This window comes from Silurus aristotelis (genome assembly GCF_946808225.1).
Source record: "Silurus aristotelis genome assembly, chromosome: 9".
Classification (NCBI taxonomy): Eukaryota; Metazoa; Chordata; class Actinopteri; order Siluriformes; family Siluridae; genus Silurus; species Silurus aristotelis.
Genome location: NC_139582.1, coordinates 27,638,506 through 27,662,712, shown reverse-complemented (window position 1 = coordinate 27,662,712; position 24,207 = coordinate 27,638,506). Strand labels below are relative to the sequence as shown.

The 24,207-nt window shown below is 39.8% G+C and overlaps 1 protein-coding gene across 1 annotated transcript in view; it reads right to left on the bottom strand.

Moving 5' to 3' along the window:
* The window catches only part of mgat5 (alpha-1,6-mannosylglycoprotein 6-beta-N-acetylglucosaminyltransferase), a 63,049-nt gene that overhangs the window by 29,050 nt on the left and 9,792 nt on the right, over positions 1 to 24,207 (bottom strand). Inside the window, exons 2-3 of the mRNA XM_083550674.1 lie at positions 22,426 to 22,871; positions 11,512 to 11,682 (exon numbers count right to left, since the gene is read on the bottom strand). Coding sequence (XP_083406800.1) covers positions 11,512 to 11,682; positions 22,426 to 22,666 — 412 coding nt within the window. The 5' untranslated portion in view covers positions 22,667 to 22,871. The remainder of the gene's footprint in view (positions 1 to 11,511; positions 11,683 to 22,425; positions 22,872 to 24,207) is intronic.

Below are 24,207 nucleotides of genomic sequence, written 5' to 3'. Positions count from 1 at the left end.
CTGAATTACGGATAAGCGGGAGAAAATGAATGAATGAATAAACAGGAAAAAATTTAGCCCTATTTATCAATAGATTTACAGTAAGAGGTAAAACAGACCGTCAGCCGAATAGTGATTTAATAGTGCGGTTGCAGTGCTAGCTGGAAGTCATAATGCCATAGCGTCTAAAATACATGCTAGCCGTAAGAGAGGTACGCCTGGATTAAAAGACGACTTTGAGCATAACTCAAACACACTAAAGACGTTCTTTATACATGTTTAGCTCAAAAATATAAATGTAACAGAGACCTAAATAGGCCTCTCGGGAGCCTATTAGCTAATAATATATAAAAAAGAAGGTCATGATGATTGATCGTAGTTCCTAAAATTCCTTCCAAAGATCTCCAGTTTCAGCTGAAACATACAAAAAAAAAAAAAAAGAACCAGTACTGATAAAGCATCAAATATCAGTTGCATACCTTTCTCATTTGAATGCGGACACTTACACGCAACAGCGGTTGACGATACGAGTTAACGATTAGCGATCAAAGCAGAAGTATAGGGGGAACTAGCCAGATTAAATATCTTGAGCATATCAACTTGCAGGAGGAACTTGTTGCTAGTGGGTCATGACAGGAAATGTTAAAAAAATAAAAAAATAAAAGCATGGTAGTGAATGACATCCAGGTGGCTACTTTGTCCGCAAAGAACACTAGGGAATGGAAAACAATAGTTTTTCAGCCGGTAAGCTAGCCTGTTCTTATTAACTAGCTGCTTATGGTCTTTGCAAATAAAAACCTTGAACTCTTGATTCAAGGCGACTAATATAGCTAGCTGTAGCTTAGCTAAAAATCCTTGTACCCACAAGGCAAACATGGAAAAATTCAATCTAATCCTAAAATCTTTACTTGGGACTTCATGGCTTCTGTACGCGATATGAACCAAAGGTTTGTACGGTCTTGAAGGCTTTGACTAGCAATCAGAAGTCTATTAGATACAAACACAATGAGCTCATTATTCCGGCTTGTTTTATCCGAGAATGGCTTTGATGATAAATATCTCAAAGTTCTGGCCTGGTGGCAGCACTTTCCGCCAAATGGGACTGTTCCCTTTAAGCCTTGTGCTACATTCCCTGTTTTCTTGCCTTCTGAAATTTTGTCAGGAGACCCTGCAGTTTGGGGTTAGTCAACTGAAATCAAAAGAAACTGGCACAAAATTGCATAGAGAATCTTTGTTCAACCTTCTTGAGCATCAGGCAAGGCATATCAATTCTGGTTAGACTAGTAGAACCAGTGGAACCAGTAGAAACAGTGTGTGTGCGAACTGATATTCTATTAAGCCTTTCTTCCTGTACATGTATGGACCATGTGACCTCCCCCAGAACTGTGACCTCCCCCAGAACTGTGACGTTCCCCAGAACTGATCCACATCCGTGTTTCTTGTTTTGTAAAGCACACACAAAAGAGTGATGGAATGTGAAATCTCGGTTTGCTTGAGTAGTATGGTTTTTCTAGTAAAAAAGAATGCATTTCCTTTGTGCAGTTTCAGTTCAGCAAGTTGTGTTACATGCCAGAAACATACCAAAGTAAAGTAGGCAACAGTGTTATAGTATCTAAGGAGCCTACAAGGGATGGCTAATCGTTCAAAAGTAAGGATGGGTCAAGGCTCGTCAATCTGCCAACAGAGGTCAACACTAAGAGGGCTTTCATGCTTATGTTTGAGACTGAGTGGTAAAATTGGTAAATGTAAAAGCTGGGAAGCGCACCATGGGGCAATACCCCCATGGGGCAGAATCTGCTGAATGTGGTTGAAGTTTGAAGATTTGTTTATGCAATACACGTATACCATGAATTCCCAGCACTAGCTCCCCTCAAAGTGGTAAAGGGCTGCTCAAGACTGCCTCATTGTACACTAATGAATTGCAGGATGCAACGCTTAGAGGCAAATGCACCATGGTTCGAAAGCAGCAAGGACAATAACTGCACTGCAATTCGGATCTCAAACAAATTCTTGATGCAGTGGGAGGACTGAAAACCTCAAATAGTTTTAGGACAAAACAGGCGTCCAGGGTTACTTTGGGGGGCCAAGGGTGCAAAGGGCCGCTAAGAAGTCATCATGGTCGGGTACAAAAACAACATCTTTTAACATCTATCGTGGTATAGACGGGGATCCAAGAAATGGGAAACTTGCAGATCTAAAGGGGGCACAATTATTGTAGAATTTTGGTAGCCCCCATTCGGATATCTGCCGATGACATTGCAAGTGCAGAAGTGGAGGAAGCCGAGCTTGGCATTCCTGTAGGTTGAGAATGTGCAGTACATTATGAAGCGCAAAATACAGCAACAAAGGTACGAGTGTATTTGCAGGGAGGTGGTACAGAAGCTCAATGGTGAAGGCATCGTACTCTGTATCGGAAGTTACAATTCCAGTTCCACCAAGCTGCCACTGCTGGGCCCTCATCTGCTGAGTTGTGAGTCACTCTGATAACGGGTCAATGCCATAAATGTATTTTTTTTTTAAACAACGTGTAGTGTTTTCTACATAGTACAGCGTGAGTGGAACGTCCAAATCCTTCCTTGTTGCGGGGTATACATGGTTCGCCAGAGTTTTGTTGATTGTCCAGGTTTTTTTGTTGTTGCTCGGAACAGATTGTCTTCTTACGCAGCCAATTCCATATTGTGGCTACTTAGTGAAGATTTGCGACACTCGAGTGTATTACAACTCCAGATTGTTTCCACTTCCAACCCAGCTGGATTTTCGACATTGAAACCGCACTGACCTGACAACCGTTTTCTTTTTTTTTTGTATAGAAAACCAGACCGATTCAGTTGAAAGAGTACACACCGAAAGCGAAAACAGCACAGTGCGGCCAAGTTCGAGATGATCGGAAACAGCAAGCGAATGGCATCTGCTGCTGCAGTAATGGGTCATTTAGGGTTTTGAAATACTGAAGTAATAATGAAACGCTCTTCTAATCAGGATAAGATTTGGTGGATAGTAAAACCAACAATCCAGCTTGCATATATTTACACACACATCCAATTTCCAAAGCCGCAGTGCCACTCGTATCCAACAGAGCACTGGTTTTTAAGCGTGTACCAGGTTTTTGACAGAGGGGATATACATACATACATACATACATACAAACATGATACGCATTATATATATATATATATATATATATATATATATATATATATATATATATATATATATATATATATATATATATATATATATATATATAATTTATAATTAAATTATAATAATTAATTAATAATTTAATTTATTACATTTCAGTTGAATAAACACAGCAGAAAACACAAGTTCCGTTCTATCAAGTGCCAAAACATCAACAACTTGTTGATCTTTTTTTTTCCATCCATTGCATCAATAAACACAGCATAAAATCTTAAGTTCAGTTTCAGTAGGAACAGTGTTGTTGAACTCCTTGTTTTGCCAGTTCATCAAAGTCTGGAGTAAGTTTTCGTGTGGCAATTCTCAGGATAGATCCGAGGTGTTGGTCAGTTAACCTGGATCTGTGAGGGGCTTTGATCGGACATCAGTAAAAAAATATTTTGTTGTCCACTCCGTATTAAACACTCGGCGCTCACTATCCACATTTCTTTGATAAGCTCATTTTTGCAGAAGGCCTCATTAAAGAGGAGAAGAGAGTAATACACGCGAACAAGGTCAATGTAGATGAAGTGCACCATATTTTGGGGAAACGTGGGCATTACAGGCGAAGGAAACAAGGTTTACCTGCATGGGCGTAAATTTCATTTAACAAGAGGGGGGGAGGACACACAATAAATATTAAATTTCTCATGATCAATTTTTGAAGGGGACACAAATAATAGTCAAATTGTACTTATAAAGACACAGTGTCCCCACAGTGAACAACTTTGCTTTTATAATTTTTTTTTATCAAGTTTTTCTCAGGTTCAATGACAAAGCAAAACGAGGAATTAAAAAAAAGTTTACGTTTTTATTTAAAATAATGAAGACACTTAAGAACAGAATAGAAATTGATTATAAAAATACAGTGGGGTCAGTTCAGACGTAGCACAGTGCTCATTTAGTAAATGCACAGATAAACTATATGCTAATTGTGCGTTAATGTTAAATTAACATTATACCAGTTCATCCCAAATAAAACACTGCATGGGAAACGGCTTTGGTGTGTTAGTGTCAGTGCACTAGTACATTAGTTGCAGTGTTAGCTCCAGTGCACTATGCTACAAGCTATTGTAAACAAGCTAACGTTCACTAGATAAGTCATATTTTAATCACTAATAGAGCAGATTCATGGAAAATTACATCGCTAATCAGCATTTTTGCAGCAACTAATTTATGAATGAATCTGCATCAACTACATTAAAGAGAATCGCTTTATTTTAAGTGAATAAAATACCCTAGTTAATGGAGTTGAACATTAATTGAGCCGCACACACACACACCTGACTCGTGTGTGTAGAGTAGGTGAGATGAACTGGGAAAGCAGGCAGTGGGTCAAACCACTGTGAGGAAGGGGAGGGGGAACTCAACTGTTTCTAAATGCATTTTTTTGCAGGTTTTTTTCTACTTACACAATTATTTAGGTATGCATACATATATTTTCCACAATAGAGAATGCGATATTTTTTTTATTTTGGGGGGGACAACCCTCGGATGGGGGGGACATGTCATCCCGGTCCCCCCTGGGATTAACGCCATGTTTACCTGTACCTTTTTTAATAAAATTTGGTCACGTTCGGCGGGCCGGATTAATAAATCCAACGGGCCGTGTGTGGCCCGCGGGCCGTAGTTTGCCCATGTCTGGTGTACAGGCTATTCTTTGTTCATAATATTCTTTCACAATTCATTAAAAGTGCAGATGAAGATCATTTCTTCCAACAAGACATGTTTGCACATCTTGTTCAACAGCCTGGGATGACATGCTCATGCAACAAATCGCTGACGATTGATGGAATCGGTCACAAGCGGCTTAACACAAAGCTCTTGTGCAAACCTGAAATCTGTCAAAGCAAAAAAACAAGCAGTGAAATGTACACAATATGGACGGTGACCATTTTTTTTTTTTTTAAAACATTCCATACCACCTTTAGTCCCCGCTTGCTGCTATAAGAACCTGCAGCTCTCTTTCTTTCTGGGAAGATGTTCCACTAGATTTTGTGGAGGTTTGAACTCATTGAGCTACAAGTAATGCATTAGTTAAGTCGTGTACTGATGTAGGTGAGGAGGCCTGGGGGCTCCGATCCATCATGCGCAATCAGGGTGAGGTCAGAGCTCTATAGCAGGAGAACCCATATAAAAGCATAGGTTTAAGAAAGCTTTTTTTTTCTTTTATATTGTCTTGCTGGAACAGGTTTGGGTCTCATACTATAGTTCAACTGAAGGGTCCTGCATCCAAAAGACTGTACCTCAAACTTTGTCAAACTAACAATTCGGTAAAGAACCACACATGGCTGGAAAAGTCGGGTGTCCCAAAACCTTTGGGAAACAGTGTATAAAATGCAAGCGAAAATGCTAATCCTTTTTTTTTTGTTTTTTTTTACTTTACAATAATCTGCAGCTGCACGACTTGAACATTTTTTTCAATTGAGGGCTGGTCGATATATCGACGTTACACCCGCATCGCATTCGCATTCTGGTGAACAGATGGTGAAGTTTAAAATATATGTGCTACATATCAGTTAGTGCTTCACACATACAAACAATATGCTAGTAAGGATACATGTGTGTGTAAGAAAACAATCCCACAATCCACTAAACATAACCCAAATTTAAATAAAGGCCACACACATATACACACAGATGCATTTTGCATGATCCCACACAAGCTCAGCTAAGCCTGTCATCAAACATGTGCCTAAACAAACACACAAACACACACACGCTTAATAACAATGCACGCCTTTTGTTTCGACCGTAGGAGGCCATCAAAACCACTTGGTCACAGTCATGTGAGTCCACCTCAACTGCAGGGTGACACACACACACACACACACACACACACACACACACACACACACACACACACACACACACACACACACACACACACACACACATTAGGGCTGTCAATCGGTTACAACATTTAATCGCAACCTAATCACACATTTGTATCTGATCGATGATCGTAAATCATCAGGACGCCACACGGAACTTTTCGCCATGTTTCCACACGAATGGTTTTAATTGCCGGATGTGGGTGGAATTTGGTGCTCGGCTTGAGACTTGACGTATCAGTGAAAAGAAATGTTTAGTGAATAAAACCATTTTTCGATGGAGTTTATATATATATATATATATATATATATAAACAAATAAAGAAACACCGCCTCACATGTGATGTCTTTATATAAGGCCATACAGGTCAAACGTTTTCAGGATTTAATACAGTGACATTACAATATCCAAACACAAATAGTGAGGTCTCAGGGGGAGATATAAATATATATGCATATACACACACACAGACACATACATATGTGTGTCATGAGCATGTCGGTTTGCACAACAAACAGCCAATTCTTTTAAGGAACAAAAGGATGCCCTGTTGAACAGACCGCAGACTACACGGAAGTGAACGACCAGCACAACTAATGCAGAACTACTGAACTTTGATCTTAAACTGTGGAAACTCATCTCATTTATCACCACAGGAACTAAAAAGTTTCTATTCAGGACTTGGTGGACTTCACGTATAGCGCTTTAACATTACATCTCCCAATGCTGCTTTACAGAGAGGTTATAAAGTTGGAATTTATACAGCCGGTGGCGACTGTCAAGGAAAAACTTCCCGAGATGGCACGAGGAAGAAACCTTGTGAGAACTCAAAAGGGAACCGAATGTTTATTCATTGTACTTTCTACAGGGTAATTATTATTTACAGTCCAAATTCCATCCCCATAGTTCCTCGTTGAGCATGTGCAATCCCTGGCTTCTTTTTTCACGCCTACTTCCTCTTCCTTTTTTGCCGTCTGAACTCTAAAAGTGGCTACCAGGGTCAGAGGCCGTGGCGGCACCAATGTCTATGACCTCTCACAGAGAAGAAAAAAAAAACGCAGACACAGATCAGGGCGTGCCGCCTCGCGCCGGCAGATGATGATAACGGACAGAGAGAGAGAGAGAGAGAGAGAGAGAGAGAGAGAGAGAGAGAGAGAGAGAGAGAGAGAGAGAGAGAGAGAGAGGAAGAACTGATGAGATAAAGGAATAGAAATAAAGGACGCATGCTGGATATGTTTTAACCAGTTTGACATATACAAATATACATATATATATATATATATATATATATATATATATATATATATATATATATATATATATATATATATATATACATATACATATATATATATATATATATATATATATATATACAGTGAGGAAAATAAGTATTTGAACACCCTGCTATTTTGCAAGTTCTCCCACTTAGAAATCATGGAGGGGTCTGAAAATGTCATTGTAGGTGCATGTCCACTGTGAGAGACATAATCTAAAAGAAAAAATCCAGAAATCACAATATATGATTTTTAAACTATTTATTTGTATGATACAGCTGCAAATAAGTATTTGAACACCTGTCTATCAGCTAGAATTCTGACCCTCAAAGACCTGTTAGTCTGCCTTTAAAATGTCCACCTCCACTACATTTATTATCCTAAATTAGATGCACCTGTTTGAGGTCGTTAGCTGCATAAAGACACCTGTCCACCCCATACAATCAGTAAGAATCCAACTACTAACATGGCCAAGACCAAAGACATGTCCAAAGACACTAGAGACAAAATTGTACACCTCCACAAGGCTGGAAAGGGATACGGGGAAATTGCCAAGCAGCTTGGTGAAAAAAGGTCCACTGTTGGAGCAATCATTAGAAAATGGAAGAAGCTAAACATGACTGTCAATCTCCCTCGGACTGGGTCTCCATGCAAGATCTCACCTCGTGGGGTCGCAATGATCCTAAGGAAGGTGAGAAATCAGCCCAGAACTACACGGGAGGAGCTGGTCAATGACCTGAAAAGAGCTGGGACCACCATTTCCAAGGTTACTGTTGGTAATACAATAAGACGTCATGGTTTGAAATCATGCATGGCACGGAAGGTTCCCCTGTTAAAACCAGCACATGTCCAGGCACGTCTTAAGTTTGCCAATGACCATTTGGATGATCCAGAGAAGTCATGGGAGAAAGTCATGTGGTCAGATGAGACCAAAATAGAACTTTTGGGTCATAATTCCACTGAACGTGTTTGAAGGAAGAAGACTGATGAGTACATCCCAAGAACACCATCCCTACTGTGAAGCATGGGGGTGGTAGCATCATGCTTTAGGGGTGTTTTTCTGCACATGGGACAGGGCGACTGCACTGTATTAAGGAGAGTATGACCGGGGCCATGTATTGCGAGATTTTGGGGAACAACCTCCTTCCCTCAGTTAGAGCATTGAAGATGGGTCGAGGCTGGGTCTTCCAACATGACAATGACCCGAAGCACACAGCCAGCATAACCAAGGAGTGGCTCTGTAAGAAGCATATCAAGGTTCTGGCATGGCCTAGCCAGTCTCCAGACCTAAACCCAATAGAAAATCTTTGGAGGGAGCTCAAACTTCGTGTTTCTCAGCGACAGGCCAGAAACCTGACTGATCTAGAGAAGATCTGTGTGGAGGAGTGGGCCAAAATCCCTCCTGCAGTGTGTGCAAACCTGGTGAAAAACTACAGGAAACGTTTGACCTCTGTAATTGCAAACAAACAAATATTAACATTGACTTTCTCAGGTGTCCAAATACTTATTTGCAGCTGTATTATACAAATAAATAGTAAAAAAAATCATATATTGTGATTTCTGGATTTTTTTTTTTAGATTATGTCTCTCACAGTGGACATGCACCTACGATGACAATTTCAGACCCCTGCATGATTTTTAAGTGGGAGAACTTGCAAAATAGCAGGGTGTTCAAATACTTATTTTCCTCACTGTATATATATATATATATATATATATATATATATATATATATATATATATATATATATATATATATATATATATATATATATACACACAATTTTTTATCAAGAAATATATTTTTTTTTAATTCAAATTTCCTTTTCCAGGTGTCACCAGGATTATGTTTTTTTCCTTTTTTATGGACCATGTGCAAGTCAGAGGTCATGTGACCAGGACAAAAATCACTTTGCTACCCGAAGATGATGATAATGTTATATGATAGTAGCATGAATAATCGAGCGGTTTGGAAATGAGCGCGAGACCAAGATAGACTGAAAGAGTGAGAGAGAGACTGTGAAAGAGAGAAAGAGAAGAGAGATAAAACAAGGAAGTGGTTGAAGCTTCAAACAAATCGATACGAGTCTGCAGCTTAAGCTTGAAGGCTACTTGAGTGGAATCCGAGGCACGTTCAGTCTGTATCTTATAATCCGCCCGAGTAAATTCTCCGTGCCGTAAAATGCAATTTATGAGGGGGAAAATAAAGGAAGTGAAACCTAGAATACAGACAAAAGAAATAAAAAAAAGGAAGAGGAAATACGAAGAAATGGACAGGAAAAACCAATGAACGAGTAAAACCTGCGCCGATGCTGATTGGTCGGTGTGGTGTGCAGCATTGTGACATCACAACACCAAACGTAATCCACAAATACAGATTTTCTATGTGGAAAATCTGGTAGAAATATAAAAATAAATATACCATAAAAGCAAGCAAATGACAATTACATATAAGTTCTAGATAAACAGCTGAGTTCGCAGCTCCATATCGTGGCTGAATTTTCTTCCGAAAAGCATTAGGATGATAAAAGATGCAACAATAAGAGGAAAAAAAATAAGAAAGAAAGCTTGAAAGCTCACCAAATCTTATTTTAACTTAATTTCTCATAGTTCAACTCACCATTATTGTAACTTAATATCATTATTTTAACTTACTACCATTATTTTAACATAACTCATTAGTTCAACTTACTATTATTATTTTAACTTAATATCTTAGTTCAACTCACTATCATTATTTTAACTTGATATAGTGTGGATTACTATTATTTTCACTTAATTTCTTATAGTTCAACTCAATCTCATTAGTTCAACTTACTACCATTATTGTAAATTAATATCTCATAGTTCAACTCACTATCGTTAGGTAAACCTAATATCTCATTATTTCAACTTACTACTATTATTGTAACTTATTCTAATTACATGTAGTTCAACTTACTCTCATTAGTTCAACTTCCTACCATTATTGTAACTTGATATTGTTCAACTCACAATCATTATTGTAACTTAATCTTATTTCATGTGGTTCAACTTACTATTATTATTTTAACTTAATGTCTCATAGTTCAACTCACTCTCTCATTAGTTTAACTTACTATTATTGTAACTTAATATATCAATTCAATTCACTATAATTTTTTCAACTTAATATCTCATAGTTCAATTTAATATCTAATTAGTTCAACTTACTATTATTGTAACTTAATCTCATTACATGTAGTTCAACTTACTACCATTATTTTAACATCTCATAGTTCAACTTACTAGTATTGTAACTTAATATCTCATAGTTCAACTCACTATCATTATTGTAACTTAATCTCATTACCTGTAGTTCAACTTACTACCATTATTTTAACATAATATCTCATAGTTCAACTCACTTTCTCATTAGTTCAACGTACTATTATTGTAACTTAATATCTTATAATTTAACTCACTACTATTATTGTAACTTAATATCTCATAGTTCAATTTAATATCTAATTAGTTCAAATTACTACCATTTTAACTCAATATATCATAGTTCAACTTACTATTGTTTTAACTTCATTTCCTATAGTTCATCTCACTCATTAGTGCAACTTACTATTATTATTGTAACTTAATTTCTCATAGTTCAACTCGCTATTATTGTGACTTACTTTCTCATTCGTTTAATTTACTATCATCATTTTACCTTAATATCTGACAGTTTAACTCGCACTCGTTTGTTCATTTCGGCAATATCATTGTTTCGATTTACTCTCTCATTAGCTCCTCTTATTGACTCATAACGTAATATCTCATTAATTCAACAGACCATCATTTCAACTAAATTTCTCATAGTTCGACTCACTGTCTCATTAGTTCAACTACTAATTAACCTCACTATCTAATTAGTTCAACTCACTAACTTATTATTTACCTCAATATCTTATATGTTGATAGCACTACTTTATTCGTTGGTTGCAGCAATATCACTGTTTTGATTTACTATCTAATTAGTAACTCAAACTCAATATCTCATTATTTTGACTCACTATCTCATTTTAAATAAGCACTTCACTTAAGCTTTCTATATCATTATTTCAACCCATTAAAAGTAAAGAAAGCAAAATATTACATACATTTTCACTTCTTAGAGTTTTTTCTAAGCAGAAATGCTGCTCTGGAAGCATCATTTTTTATACAGCATTTATTTACACAAGACGTTTTACCCACTGCTGTATATACAGTATAACAAAATCCACCACAATACCTGCCACGTTGACCTTGTCCCCATTGGCGGTGCTAGGAGCGGGCGCCGCCGTGCCGTTGGTCAGGTTGGAGGCCGAGCCGTTGACGATGATGATGGTGTCCACTTTGGACTCGAGCTTGGACAGCCTGAGCATGATGTTGTCCAGCAGCACAGCCAGTGTTTTCTTCAAATCTACAGTATTTGAAAGAAAGAAGCCCGGGTGAGAAATATCAATAAATGAAAACAAATTGGGTCTGTGAAGATGAACAGAACGCCATGGTAGAATCCGTTACCATGACAACCGTTACTATCGATTTTATATCATCGTCACCGATCAAAACTTGGTATGGTGGACAAGTCACGTGCGCAAATCCTAATAATAAACATATATACGTGAATAAAAAAAAAATATTGGCTTTTGCATATGTCGGCACTTCGCAGGTTTTCCACTGTAGAAAAGTCTTCAGGACTGACGGGCTTGTGCTTTTCTCATTGATATCTTCAAAGAAAACAAACAAACAAAAAAAAAAAAGATAATGAAAGACTATCAGGACTATTTGGTAAAGTCTAATCCACAGGAGCAGCACCTACACAGCTCAGCTGCTGCACTAAAAAGATCTCAGTACATGTCCTCAGTCACGGCCCGGATCGCTCCAAAAAAAAACAAAATACACACAAGATCCACAGCAAAAGAAAGATTTACAGCATCGTTCTACACCACACTGGCATGTGGATAAGCACTTAAGCAAACAATGACACACACACACACAATCTCTGAGCCCCACACTCAATTCTTCAGACTGATCCTCAATCAAGCCCTGATATGAGCTGGAAGAAGAGCAATCAATACGTCAGCCATCTTTCAGCTCATCATAAGAGAGAGAGAGAGAGAGAGAGAGAGAGAGAGAGAGAGAGAGAGAGAGAGAGAGAGAGAGAGAGAGAGAGAGAGAGAGAGGGGAATTGGGTTTAATGTGATTATAATGCTGACCATCCTGAGAAAGAGAGAGAGAGACACAGACAGACAGACAGACAGACAGACAGACAGACAGACAGACAGACAGACAGACAGACAGACAGACAGACAGACGGGAAGAAAGACAAAACGAAATAAGAAATAAAGGGACAGAGAGAGAGAGACAGACAGAGACATGCAGGCAGATAGATAGACACACAGACAAACAGAGAGACAGACACAGAGATAGATAGATGGATAGACAGACAGACATGTTAAGTGAGACAGACAGACAAATATATAGATGGACACAGACAGACAGACAGACAGACAGACAGTGTCTACGTAGGAAGACGGGCAGCTCAATGTGAGAGACAGACAGACAGAGACAGACAGGCAGAGACTAATTAGGGGCCAGACAGTGAGACAGCACAAGTAAGAGATAAAGAGGTAGACAGACAGGGACAAAGAGAGACACAGACAGACCTAATAAGGACCAGACAGACAAAACGACAGAACCAGACAGGTACAGACATTGACTGAGAGACAGGAAGATACACAGAGACATGAATACATATATAGAGAAATAGACAATGAGAGAGACAGAGAGAAAAAAGAATTAGAGAAAAAACAAGAGGGGGAGGCGCTTAATCACTTGCTCAAAGGTTAGACAGAATGATATGTATGCATGCATGTGTGTGTCAGATTAGTTTTTCTAGCAGCGAAACGAAAAGAAAGCAAAGATGGAGATGCAGAGAGTGAAAGAGAGGCGGCAAAACAAACGAAAAACAGAAAGATAGGATTTTCCAACCTCATCATCCCCCTCTTCTGCTCGCTCACTGCACCAGGAGCCGGAGCTTCAAGGTCAAGTACACAGACGCTAACAGTTAAGACAGCATTAGCTTTCAGAAAGGGCACGGCAGTCTGCTCGTTCGTCTAACAAACCTGTAATGACTTCAGGGGCGTCAAAACTTTCTGCTTTTGTCTCGGTTTCCTTCAGGGAATTATCACATCCTCTGCGGTACACCCGTGGAAAGATATCGAACAGAAGCATTATTGGTATGGAGGCAGAGAACATGCTACAGCAGTGAAGCTAATTCTTTTCTTTCCTGAAGATCGAGCAAGAGTTCGTAATTTATTCACAATAAAAAAAATTTTTCCCCAGAACGACTATTCTACTATTTGCACTTCCGGTAGACGCTAAACTGATTTTCGCTGCTGTGCGTCTGTACAACTGAATGTGGGGCTGCAACGATTTCTCAAGTAATTCGAATACAAAAAAAGCTTTGAGGTGAATTATTGTTTAGTCCATTTAACTACACACGAGGTACTGCGTTTCCCACGGACCATTATTACTGACGCACCTCCAACTCTGGAGAAAAATGTAAAAAAAATACTTGCTACCTGCACAGAGCGCTTTAGGGGTTTAGCGGGTGGAGCATCAGTAATAATGGTCCGTGGGGAAGCACAATGCGCGGTGTGTAGTTAAATGGACGAAACGAGTATTCGAGTTACTCAAGAAATCGTTCCGACACGATTATTAAACGATATTAAACTCCTACATGGCTCCTTGCCAGTCGAATTGCATAGTTCATTACAGTAGTTAATTTTAAATTCAAAAAATAAATACAATGACAATGCATGGGTTACAACTAAAATGTAACCACAAACTCAAATGCAACCACAAAGTCATACAATTGAAAACACACATCCAACTCAGATTGAACTCAAAGGCGTGTTAATCTCACTAAAATTATATCCAAACTCTATTTAACACTAATTAGACACAAACTCAACCTCCACTCTTCTGGGAGGAGGCTCCACTAGATTTTGGAGTGTGATTGTGGAGATTTGTGCTCATGCATCCACAAATATATTAATAAATTCAGGTACAGGTGTAGCGCGAGAAAGCCATTCAACATCTTCCACTTCAGTTCACGTTACAATATTTTCATGGAGCTGGCTTTGTGCACAGAGGCATTGCCGGGCCGGAACAGGTTTGGGTCTCCTAGTTCAAGTGAAGGGAAAATTCCATGCCACTGCATCCAAAGACATCATCCACAATTGTGTACCCCAACTTCATGGAAACAGATCGAGCGCTTATGGAAAAGTCGGGTGTCCCAATACTTTTGCTCTACGGCGTATCATGCGCTAGTAAGAAATCTGTAAAACGCTGCAGAGAGCAATTTCATTTCATTGTGAGATCACACTTCCATCCTTTACAACTACTTAAAGCCAGTGGGATTTTCTACACACTAGACAATCCATGTTACCATGCCATAGGTTGCTGAGTGCATCGTCCCACATCATTAGCACAAAATCCCTTGCAATAAAATCCATCAGGGATCCATCTGTCCATCTCATTATCTCGCCTTTCTACAAATGCTACATATTTTCTACCTTTAGTATGGACCGAAAAATGTTCACATGGTGTCTTCACAAGTTAGTGGCCGTTTAAGTCTAAGCATATACTTTCTAGGATGTTTACAAAGATGCTATATTATCATTTCCAGGAGAAGAGAGATTGACCAAAGGTACAAACTCTGTGTCCTTGAAAGAGGGCCCTTGTCTGTGGGGTCTGTGCCCTTGACAGCAACAAGATATAATATCATTTACCTTTAAATCTGAAAACAATCTGAAAAACTACTCATAAGCTGCATTAACTGCACATGATCTCCCTACAGTATATCCTTATAGTTTGCATACAACTGCATTTGTAGTTCATGTACTTAAACTGCTTAAACTACTTCAAACCAACCACAACTCAACCACCACATCCCACCTAAAATAAACTACAACCGGACCACCACAAATCAACTCAACTACAAGTCACCTAAACTCAACCCCAAACGCAACTCTATTACAACCCAACCTCGACCACAGTTCATTCAACTGATTCACAGCAAGACCACAACTCAATTATACACCACTTAACTCATCCTTAACTCATTAAACCACAACTTACTTAAAATCAACCACAACTCATCACTCTTAACCACAAATCTAGCCTTAAATCAACAACTCAACCACCACAAATTAACTCAACCTTTACCACAACTTAACTCAATTACAATTCACTCAACCACAACTCAATTAAACTTCACTAAACTCGACCACAATTTAACTACATCCTGCTCAACTCAACTCAACCACAACTCAACTGAATTTAAATTTACTCAACCACAACTCAAATAAACCTCACTAAACTCAACCACATCTTAACCACATCCTGCTCAACTCAACTCAACTCAACTACAACTCAATTAAACCTCACTAAACTCAACCACATCCTGCTCAACTCAACCACAACTTAAATACATCCTGCTCAACTTAACCACAACTCAACTCAATTGACGACTCAACCTTAGTCAAACCCAACAATTCAAATATGACTAAAACAAACTCAACCCCCAATTAAACATATTTTAACATAAAACACAACCCAAACGCACACAAAAACTAATCCCAAACTCTAATACATGAGACCAGTTATACGCAACCTTAGGTGTCTCATCAACTATGGGCCAGAGTTCAATTCCTGACTGGCAATTAAGAACTAGCTAACATCATTTCAGCTACCATCTTTTGTCAACAATGAGCATTTTAAGCAACAAAAACCTGGGTCTAGTAACGCTAGGAATAAAACATTCAGACCTGCATCAGTCCATTTTCCAATTGAGGCACTTACAACGATTTGAGGCCGTGTGATCATGTTACAGTATCTGTTCGACACTTTGAGCAACTCGAACAACTCCAAATGAATCTGAAGGCATAGTGGGAAAGAGAAAAAGAATTACCATACCATGTATGTATTCGCAAAGAAAATCGGACAAATTACAGCAAAAAGGTTTTTCCTCCCTTCAGAGGTTACACTGAGCTGAAACTCAGGTAATATATGAGCACTTCTACTTCTGCGTGCCGACATTCGATAAGGCTTAGAATGAAGGAGCTCGTCTGGGATTACTGACCTCTCAGCAATCTATACGTTCTTTCTTCCCATACACCGCCCCCCCCCCCAAACCAACCACCACCGCCATCTCACTTTCTCGCTCTCTCTCTGCCTCTCTTTAGTCCTCCACGAAATTGATCCTTGGCTTTGCAGTCGAATAAGCTTTCCCGGCTCACTTTGCTCAGCAGGAGAAACAACTCCTCAACATCACTCAAGTCTCTCCATAAATGTTTTTTCTTTCTGGAAACCGAGGATTCGCTGCAGTTTCGCTCACCCGCACCGGGGTGCTTTCGCGTGACATTAAACAAACTTTTATCGGTTCCAGTGTTAGGACATTTCCTCGGTCCTTTCTAAAACTGTTACCACAAAGTTGGAGGCACACAAGTGTACAGGATGTCTGTAGATGCGATATATCGTGAAATAAATCTTTCACTTAAACTAGGGAAGCAAAACCTGTTCCAGCATGACAATGCACAAAGCCAGCTCTATGAAAACATGGTTTAAATGGGTTGGAGTGGGTGACCTTAAGTGAAATCTCCTCGAAATCGAGTGGAACAACTTCTCATGCCCCCCCCCCCCCCACACACACACACACACACACACACCCAAACCTACCCTAACACCACCACAGGAAGTCTCAAGTTTAACTGGTTTCAACTGTGAGGAAGAGGATTAACTGTGAGGAAGAGGAGGCGAGTTCCCCAGACACGAGATAACCATCAGTCAGAGATCTCCTTACACTGATAAATTAACCAGACAACTTCCCTTCCTGACAGCACATACAGTATCAAGAGCAGGCCCAGACACATTATCTTGGTTTGGACAAAGACAGCGAGCGAATTTTCCAAATGCCCATGCTCGGTGATGAAGGTACATTATATGGACAAAAGCACTGGGACATCTGACTTTTCCAGCCATACATGGCTCTTTCCATGGAATTTCTGCACACAATTGTGTCTTTCAAATGTGGTGGCAGGAAATTTTCACTTGAACTAGGAGACCCAAATGTGATTTCTCAACGCTAGGGCCCTGAATGTAGTCGAGGTGTTGTGGAGCTCGATTGCAAAAAAATGAATAAATAAATCAAAGAAAAAAAAAGAAAAGAAAAACGCATCAAGGACTGCGGCATTACATTTTCACCCAAGCAACTACAAAAACTACGACAGACCATTTCTTCGCATTCGGGTTGGGGGTAAATACATATACAGTAATACTCATATTTACTGCGGTTCGAATCTGGCGCCCCCCTGGTTTATCGTGGAAATGCGTTTATCACATAACTAATTTGTTTGGCTGATTTTTCCGGTTCCTCGCGGGGAGCATGACAGACCAAAAAAATGTACAAAAACAGTACTGTAAACATAAAATAGCATTTTTGGGGTGGCGTCCGGAAATTACCGTACTTTGTACCCTAAAAAATGCCGACTATTAAGCAATCACGTGGTTTCATGTGGAAACGTTTCAAGCCAGTCTCAAAGTCAGTTGGGAACAAAAACCCATTCGTTTATTTTTACTAATATGCTGTATTTACTTCAAAAAGCCTCTCAAAATACGACTGCCCCAGAGACCAGACAATTATTTCTACTACAAGGCTGGTAAATTTCCAATACTGATTGGTCAAGATCGCGGTGATAATGTTGACAAACACCGAGTTTGTTCTGTAGCTTTTCAAGACAAGGTTAAAGTAATAGCACTGTATAGTCAAAATAAACAAATGTAATTGTTACGTTTCCAAGAGATGTATAGTTGGCATTTTTCTTCTTCTTTTTCTTTTTTTTTTGCAGTCAGCAATGCCAGCGATTTTTGTTTGTTTACTGACTTCTATATCATAAGTAATTATGGACCAAAAATCTTCCCTGAAAAATCTTCCCAATGATGTGTAGATTATTCACAAATAAAAATCTCAATCACTGGCAAACTCAGGTAAAACCTGTTTGGGAAATAATACACCTCACCTTCCTATTATAGGAAACGAGGCCAACTTTAAGCCAGTACCAGTAACTCTTCCAAATCTTTACAGAAGGTTCTGGACTACAGAAGTTCTGAACTACTCATAGGCCGTCCCGGATTGAACTTGGAACGGACACTGATGACAGAATTGTGGTCTGTAGCGAAGTCTTGCCGTCACACAAACGCGACATTGAGAAAATGGCAGAAGCCGAACAGTTGAACAAAAGGTCTGTTTGCTTTTCACACGCTCAACGCTGGCAAGTACCTGCTCTAAATCAGGGCCAGGATGGAATATAACACAGGTTGCGCTGCGAAGGTAAAGCCGAGGTGAAAAGTTAGGGGCTTTTAAATGAAAAAACAGCCTTCAGAGTTTACCCTGGGTCAATGAACTTTAAACAACCCAAGACCTTTCTCAGCATTCCAAAAACCCGCAATAATCGCATCACCATAATGAGATTATCTTTCGAGTGAATAGATTTGGATTAATTATGGAAGGGAAAGAACAAAAAACTAAACAAATTATCAGTCACATTCAACATGTGCCAGATTCCTGATTGCCAAAGGTTTGGCCTGTGTTTGAATTGGGACGCTGACAACTTTGAAATCCTGGATTTAAGTAGCTGGGCGTTGATGGTTGGGGGGGTTTGGATGGGTGTTTGTGCGTGGGTGTGTGTGTTTGGAGGGTGAATAGCTGTTATCCTGTCGCATAGAACCAATTCGGATGAGCATTTTTAGGGAACAGTGTGAGGTTAAGGTGTACAATTTAGCACTTCAGTGTGCTTTTAAGAACTGATGCCTTCTACTTCTACCACTGGCCGATTTCAGTGAACTCATTACAGATCACAAAGTGTGACATGAATCTAATATTATGTAGCTTTATGTTGTTTTACGTGTCACCAGGGTTCTGGAGGAACATTGTTTCATTTCGCTGTGTACTGCGTCAGCTATATATGGTTGAAATGACAAAAAGCTTCTTAAATGTCTTCAGAATGCGCTGAAAATAAAACGAGCAAAACAAGAGGATTTTGTGAAATTGTGTTCCAAAAGCAGTGGTGGTTTCGTACACCAACCATTTACTTGAGAAAAAGTAGAGCTACAGTAGATAAGATATTACTCGAGTAAAAGGGCTCCTTGTACCCTTTTACTTGAGTAAAACTAGTTCACTTAATGCTAGAAAGAAACTTTGACCAAACAAATATAGAACATTACACTTTTCTTTCATTGTAAATATCCTCTTTTAGTATGAACACCAGCTTCACACACTCTTAACATCCAGGCAGTTCGGTTCTCCAAAACTAATCTTCGCCCGTTGGAGATTTCTTTCTGAACTCACTGATCCAATAGGATTTAGGTGCAGTGACTGGGCAGGCCATTCCACTGATGTACGCTTCAGCTCATTGTTTTGTTCTATCATGAGGAGGCTTCCAATGAGCTGCAGTCCACATGGGAATTAATGGTAAAGTATGGAATGGTAGCCATGTTGGTTCAGGATTCCTTTCACTTTCCAGAAAAAGTCTCCAACCTTCCCTGCTCTAAAACAACCCCAATCTATTAAGCTTCCTCCACCATGTTTGACTGTGTGGTTGGAGGCAGTCTGCTAACATCATCCCTCCTGTTCCTCATCTAACATAAGTTCTTCTTTCAGAGGCAGGAATCTCGAATTTGAACTCAGCTGTCCACTGAAACTTCTTCCAGTCATCCACTGTCCAATGTGTGTTTTTTTGTCCTTTATCTAGTTTCTTGAATTACATGTGTGTGAATGAGAGGGAGGGCAGTGGAGTGGTGCGGTTGCAGGGAGAAGAGGTGGAAAAGGTGGAGGTGTACAGGTACCTGGGGTCAACAGTGCAAAGTAATGGAAAGTGTGTTAAAGAAGTAAAGAAAAGAGTGCAGGCAGGGTGGAGTGGGTGGAAAAGAGTGACAGCAGGAGTGATTTGTGATGGAAGAGTATCTGCAAGAAAGAAAGGGAAAGTTTATAGGACTGTGGTGAGACCTGCGATGTTGTATGGATTGGAGACAGTGGCATTAAGTAAAAGACAGGAGGTGGAGCTGGAGGTAGCAGAGCTGAAAATGTTGAGGTTTTCGTTAGGAGTGATGACGATGGACAGGATTAGAAACGAGTTTATTAGAGGGACAGCGCATGTAGGACGTTTTGGAGACAAGGTGAGGGAGGTACATGGGGTATATCAGTAGAAGAATGCTGAGGATGGAGCCACCAGGAAAGAGGAAAAGAGGCCAAGGAGGAGGTTCATGGATGTGGTGAGGGAAAACATGCAGGTAGTTGGGTTGAAAGAGGCAGATGTAGAGGACAGGGGGGTATAGAGACGGATGATCCGCTGTGGCGCCCCCTAATGGGAGAATTTTAAGGTTTAGAAAGGAAAAAATAAAAACAAGAACAGTTTTACGCTCGCATAAAAAAAGAAAGAAAGAAAAAGCACCTAAATAAATCTCCTCACCCCCCTCCCACACACACACACACACACAAGAGATCAGTCACGGCAAGACGTTAATAATCAACTAATCCATGTGAGATTAACTTCAGGCTGAAAGGGAATTCAGTGTAATAAAAGAGACTTTAATTCGATTGTTCTTGGGCTAAAATGCTCTTAGTGCAAAAGTCAGGAAAGCGCTGGGAAGTTCCGAGCCTGCCAACTTTCCTCTACTAATGTGATCCGAATAAACAAAGCGTGGTGCATTATGCTAGACACCTGAATTTTCCAGCCGTATGTGGTTCTCCAACCAAAAAAAGTTCTCAACAAGTTGAAGGTGCACAAATGTCTTAGGATGCAGCGACATGAGATTTTCCCGTCACTTCCGCTTCATGGAGATAAGAGTTGGAGTGGAGGATTTGAGCACTAATCTCTACAGGCACGCTCCAAAATCCGGTGGAACGTCTTCCCAGAAAAATTGAGCTTTTGAGGACTAAATGAGAAATGGGATGTTAAAAAAAAAAGACCAAAGAGTACCACATAGGAATCGTATGGTCAGGTGTCCCCCTGATACACCATATAGTGTATCTAAAACAAAAACTACAGGATTCGGTGTGCTAAGTTAGCGTTAAATGTAGCCACACTTGGGAGGGGGTTGAAGAACAAAATAAAACACTCTCACTGGAAAACTCGAGACTTTTGACATTTCACTCAAGGCAGATGAAAGTCGAGCCCACAATGAGGGTGGGAGGGGACGTTTAAGGTTCACCGGCCGAAACAACAATAAAAAGCCACAGCATGATAAAAAGCGTGTAGCTAATAAAACTATAAACAAAGTATCCAGCTGGATCTCTCCAACAAAACAAATTTTCTACACAATATCAACAGGCAGCAAATACCTGCAGCATATTTAACGTACCAGATTTACCGCTTGAGCAAGCGTTGCCCGGGTGCCTCCGACAGTATTTGCTTGTCTAAACAGTTTTCGGATGTACCGCCATGAGGGGTGTAAAAGAACATTAGCACGCGTTTTTAGCTCCAAGGCGCACCTTAACTGAGTGCCGGGTTTGGAGGAAGAGCAAAAAAACAAAGCCTGAAAGAATGGTTTTGATCCTAGAGGACGTTGCTGAAAATATCCGCTGCAGTCCTGAACTAATTGGACCGTGCAGCTCCCAGGGAAGCTGGAATATCATCATAAATGAATCATAGTCCACCCCCCAAAAAGCGCTGGGATCAACATCTACAGTTTGGGGCGTTTTTATTTATTGAAAAAGAAAAAAAAGGTTCCCTTTTGAGTTTGGTAACTCTCAAGGTTTCTTCCTCATGCCATTTTAGGGAGTTTTTCCTTGCCTCATTTGGCACTGGTTTACTCAATTGGAACGAACCTGTACATTCTTTTTTAACAGTTTCGATGTTCAATGTGCGTTGTTAAAATCGCTGTACAAATAAAAATGAATTGAAATTAACCAAAATAATTGTTTTGTAGTCAGTCTACTGTCGTGCTAACGACACAATCATACGCCATCGTAAATCGCTAGCCACGCCCCCGATTTGTCCAACATTGCATTTCTTATGGAAAAACAATCAAATGAACTGAATGTGAAAACTTTGCACTGTGAGAAAACAAAACGTCGATAAGAATTATCTTGGCGTCTTACCGTATGCAGTCATGGTCCCCACGTACGGCCCGTCCATCACGCCCTGGTTCTCCTCGGCCAGAGCTTTGATGTATCGCTTGCTCAGGTCGAGGATCTGCATGCGTAGCTGGGCGCTGCTCTCGTGCGTCGTCCTTTGCTGGATGGTAAAGTGTAGCAGCATCATGCCCCAGATGAAGCCGAAACTCACCAGGAAGAAGCCCAGCTTCTGCGACGACAGCTTCCATAAGTATATGGAGCCCATGTTTGGGGGAAGAGGGGGAGGGGGTCGCAGAAATTAAGCAGGAAGGTTCAGGATGGGTCGAGTTTCATGGTCGAGACTCGTAAGGATTGAGGGTCGGGGTCTCCCCTATCTAAAAAGACTCATCCCGTAGACGGCCCATCCCTCTTGCTCGTCAATGAAGCGAGAGAGGCGTCCACGCCGGATGATCCATGCCGACTGAGATGCTCTAAACAGAGAAAGAGAGGGAGAAAAGGCCGATCAAAACCTGAAAGAACCCACAAAAAGTGAGCCCCAGCTATAAATGTAATGTAAATGCCCCGGATACCTCGGAATTAAAACCGAGAAGTCGTATTCTCAGAAACTCAATGGCATTTTGTAATAAATAAAACACTTTGAACCGTGAAGCTACACCTCTTCAAGCCCCTCCCCACAAACAAGCTAAGGTTTCCCAGAACCCAGCACTATTTTTTTTTCTCTCTTTCATGCAGTACAGTCATAACCCGATAAATGTGCACTAAGAATCAAGAAAAGACTGCTATACCACACAAAAACTTTACAACTGAGACGTGTGACTGTACAGCACTCACTCAAGTGCACAAAACAGGAAAGCAGGAAACATCTGTTCAGGATGGGTAAAATGCAACATATGCTTTGTGTTCAAGTCTTGTTTGCTCTGTGGAAGTTGGTTGCATTTGGCGGTTTAGCCAAATGCAGGAGCATCCTACAACTTTTACTGGACATACAGTAGATCTATCCAGTGATGAAATGACACCAACAAAGGATGGATGAAACTGGACCTGATAGATGTCAAATAATATAAAAAAAAGCAATAAAGTCCAGTCTATAGTGTGGTAGAACCATCTTCTCTCTCTCTAAACCCCATTTGAAGAAGCTAAAAAATTAATACAATTGGACACAGAATTCAAGATACGAGATTCAAGATTGCAAAAAAACTAAAAAAAACCAGTAGAACCTTAAAGGCGCTCAATGGCTGTTCATGAGCATCAATATCTCACATACAGTATCATCGTTACTATAATTTCTATTTCTAATATTATCCTATTAAAGGGTTTATTGAAAGTTCATGGACTTCATGGAATGGCGCCCATTTTTTTAAATAATTTTTTAGCTCAGACAAAATTCGTAACATGTTTATGTGGATGATAAACGATGCAAAATAAGATTCGTCTGCTTAACGTTTGCATTTGATTGCTCACGGAAACCAAAAGCGGGTCTTTCAGGTGAACTTAAACATGCTTGTCTGGATTTAGTCTTCACTTTGTCTCGCCATGGCTTGGACTTTGTCTTAAGTGTTCTTGACTACAACACAAGCTACCTGACAGAAAAACTTGAGAAGTAAAACCAGGAAGAAGCAGAAATATCCTAAGACTGATACGGCTAACAATATGAAGAAACCTAAACCAAAAGCGCATGATCAAACGGCTTGGAAAAAGTCATATGATTAATGATGGTCACTGCTATTACTTGTTTAGAAATCGAATGTTGCTATCCACTGGGATCCATAGGTTTTAAAGCGCTCCACTTTATTGCCTTTTTACTTA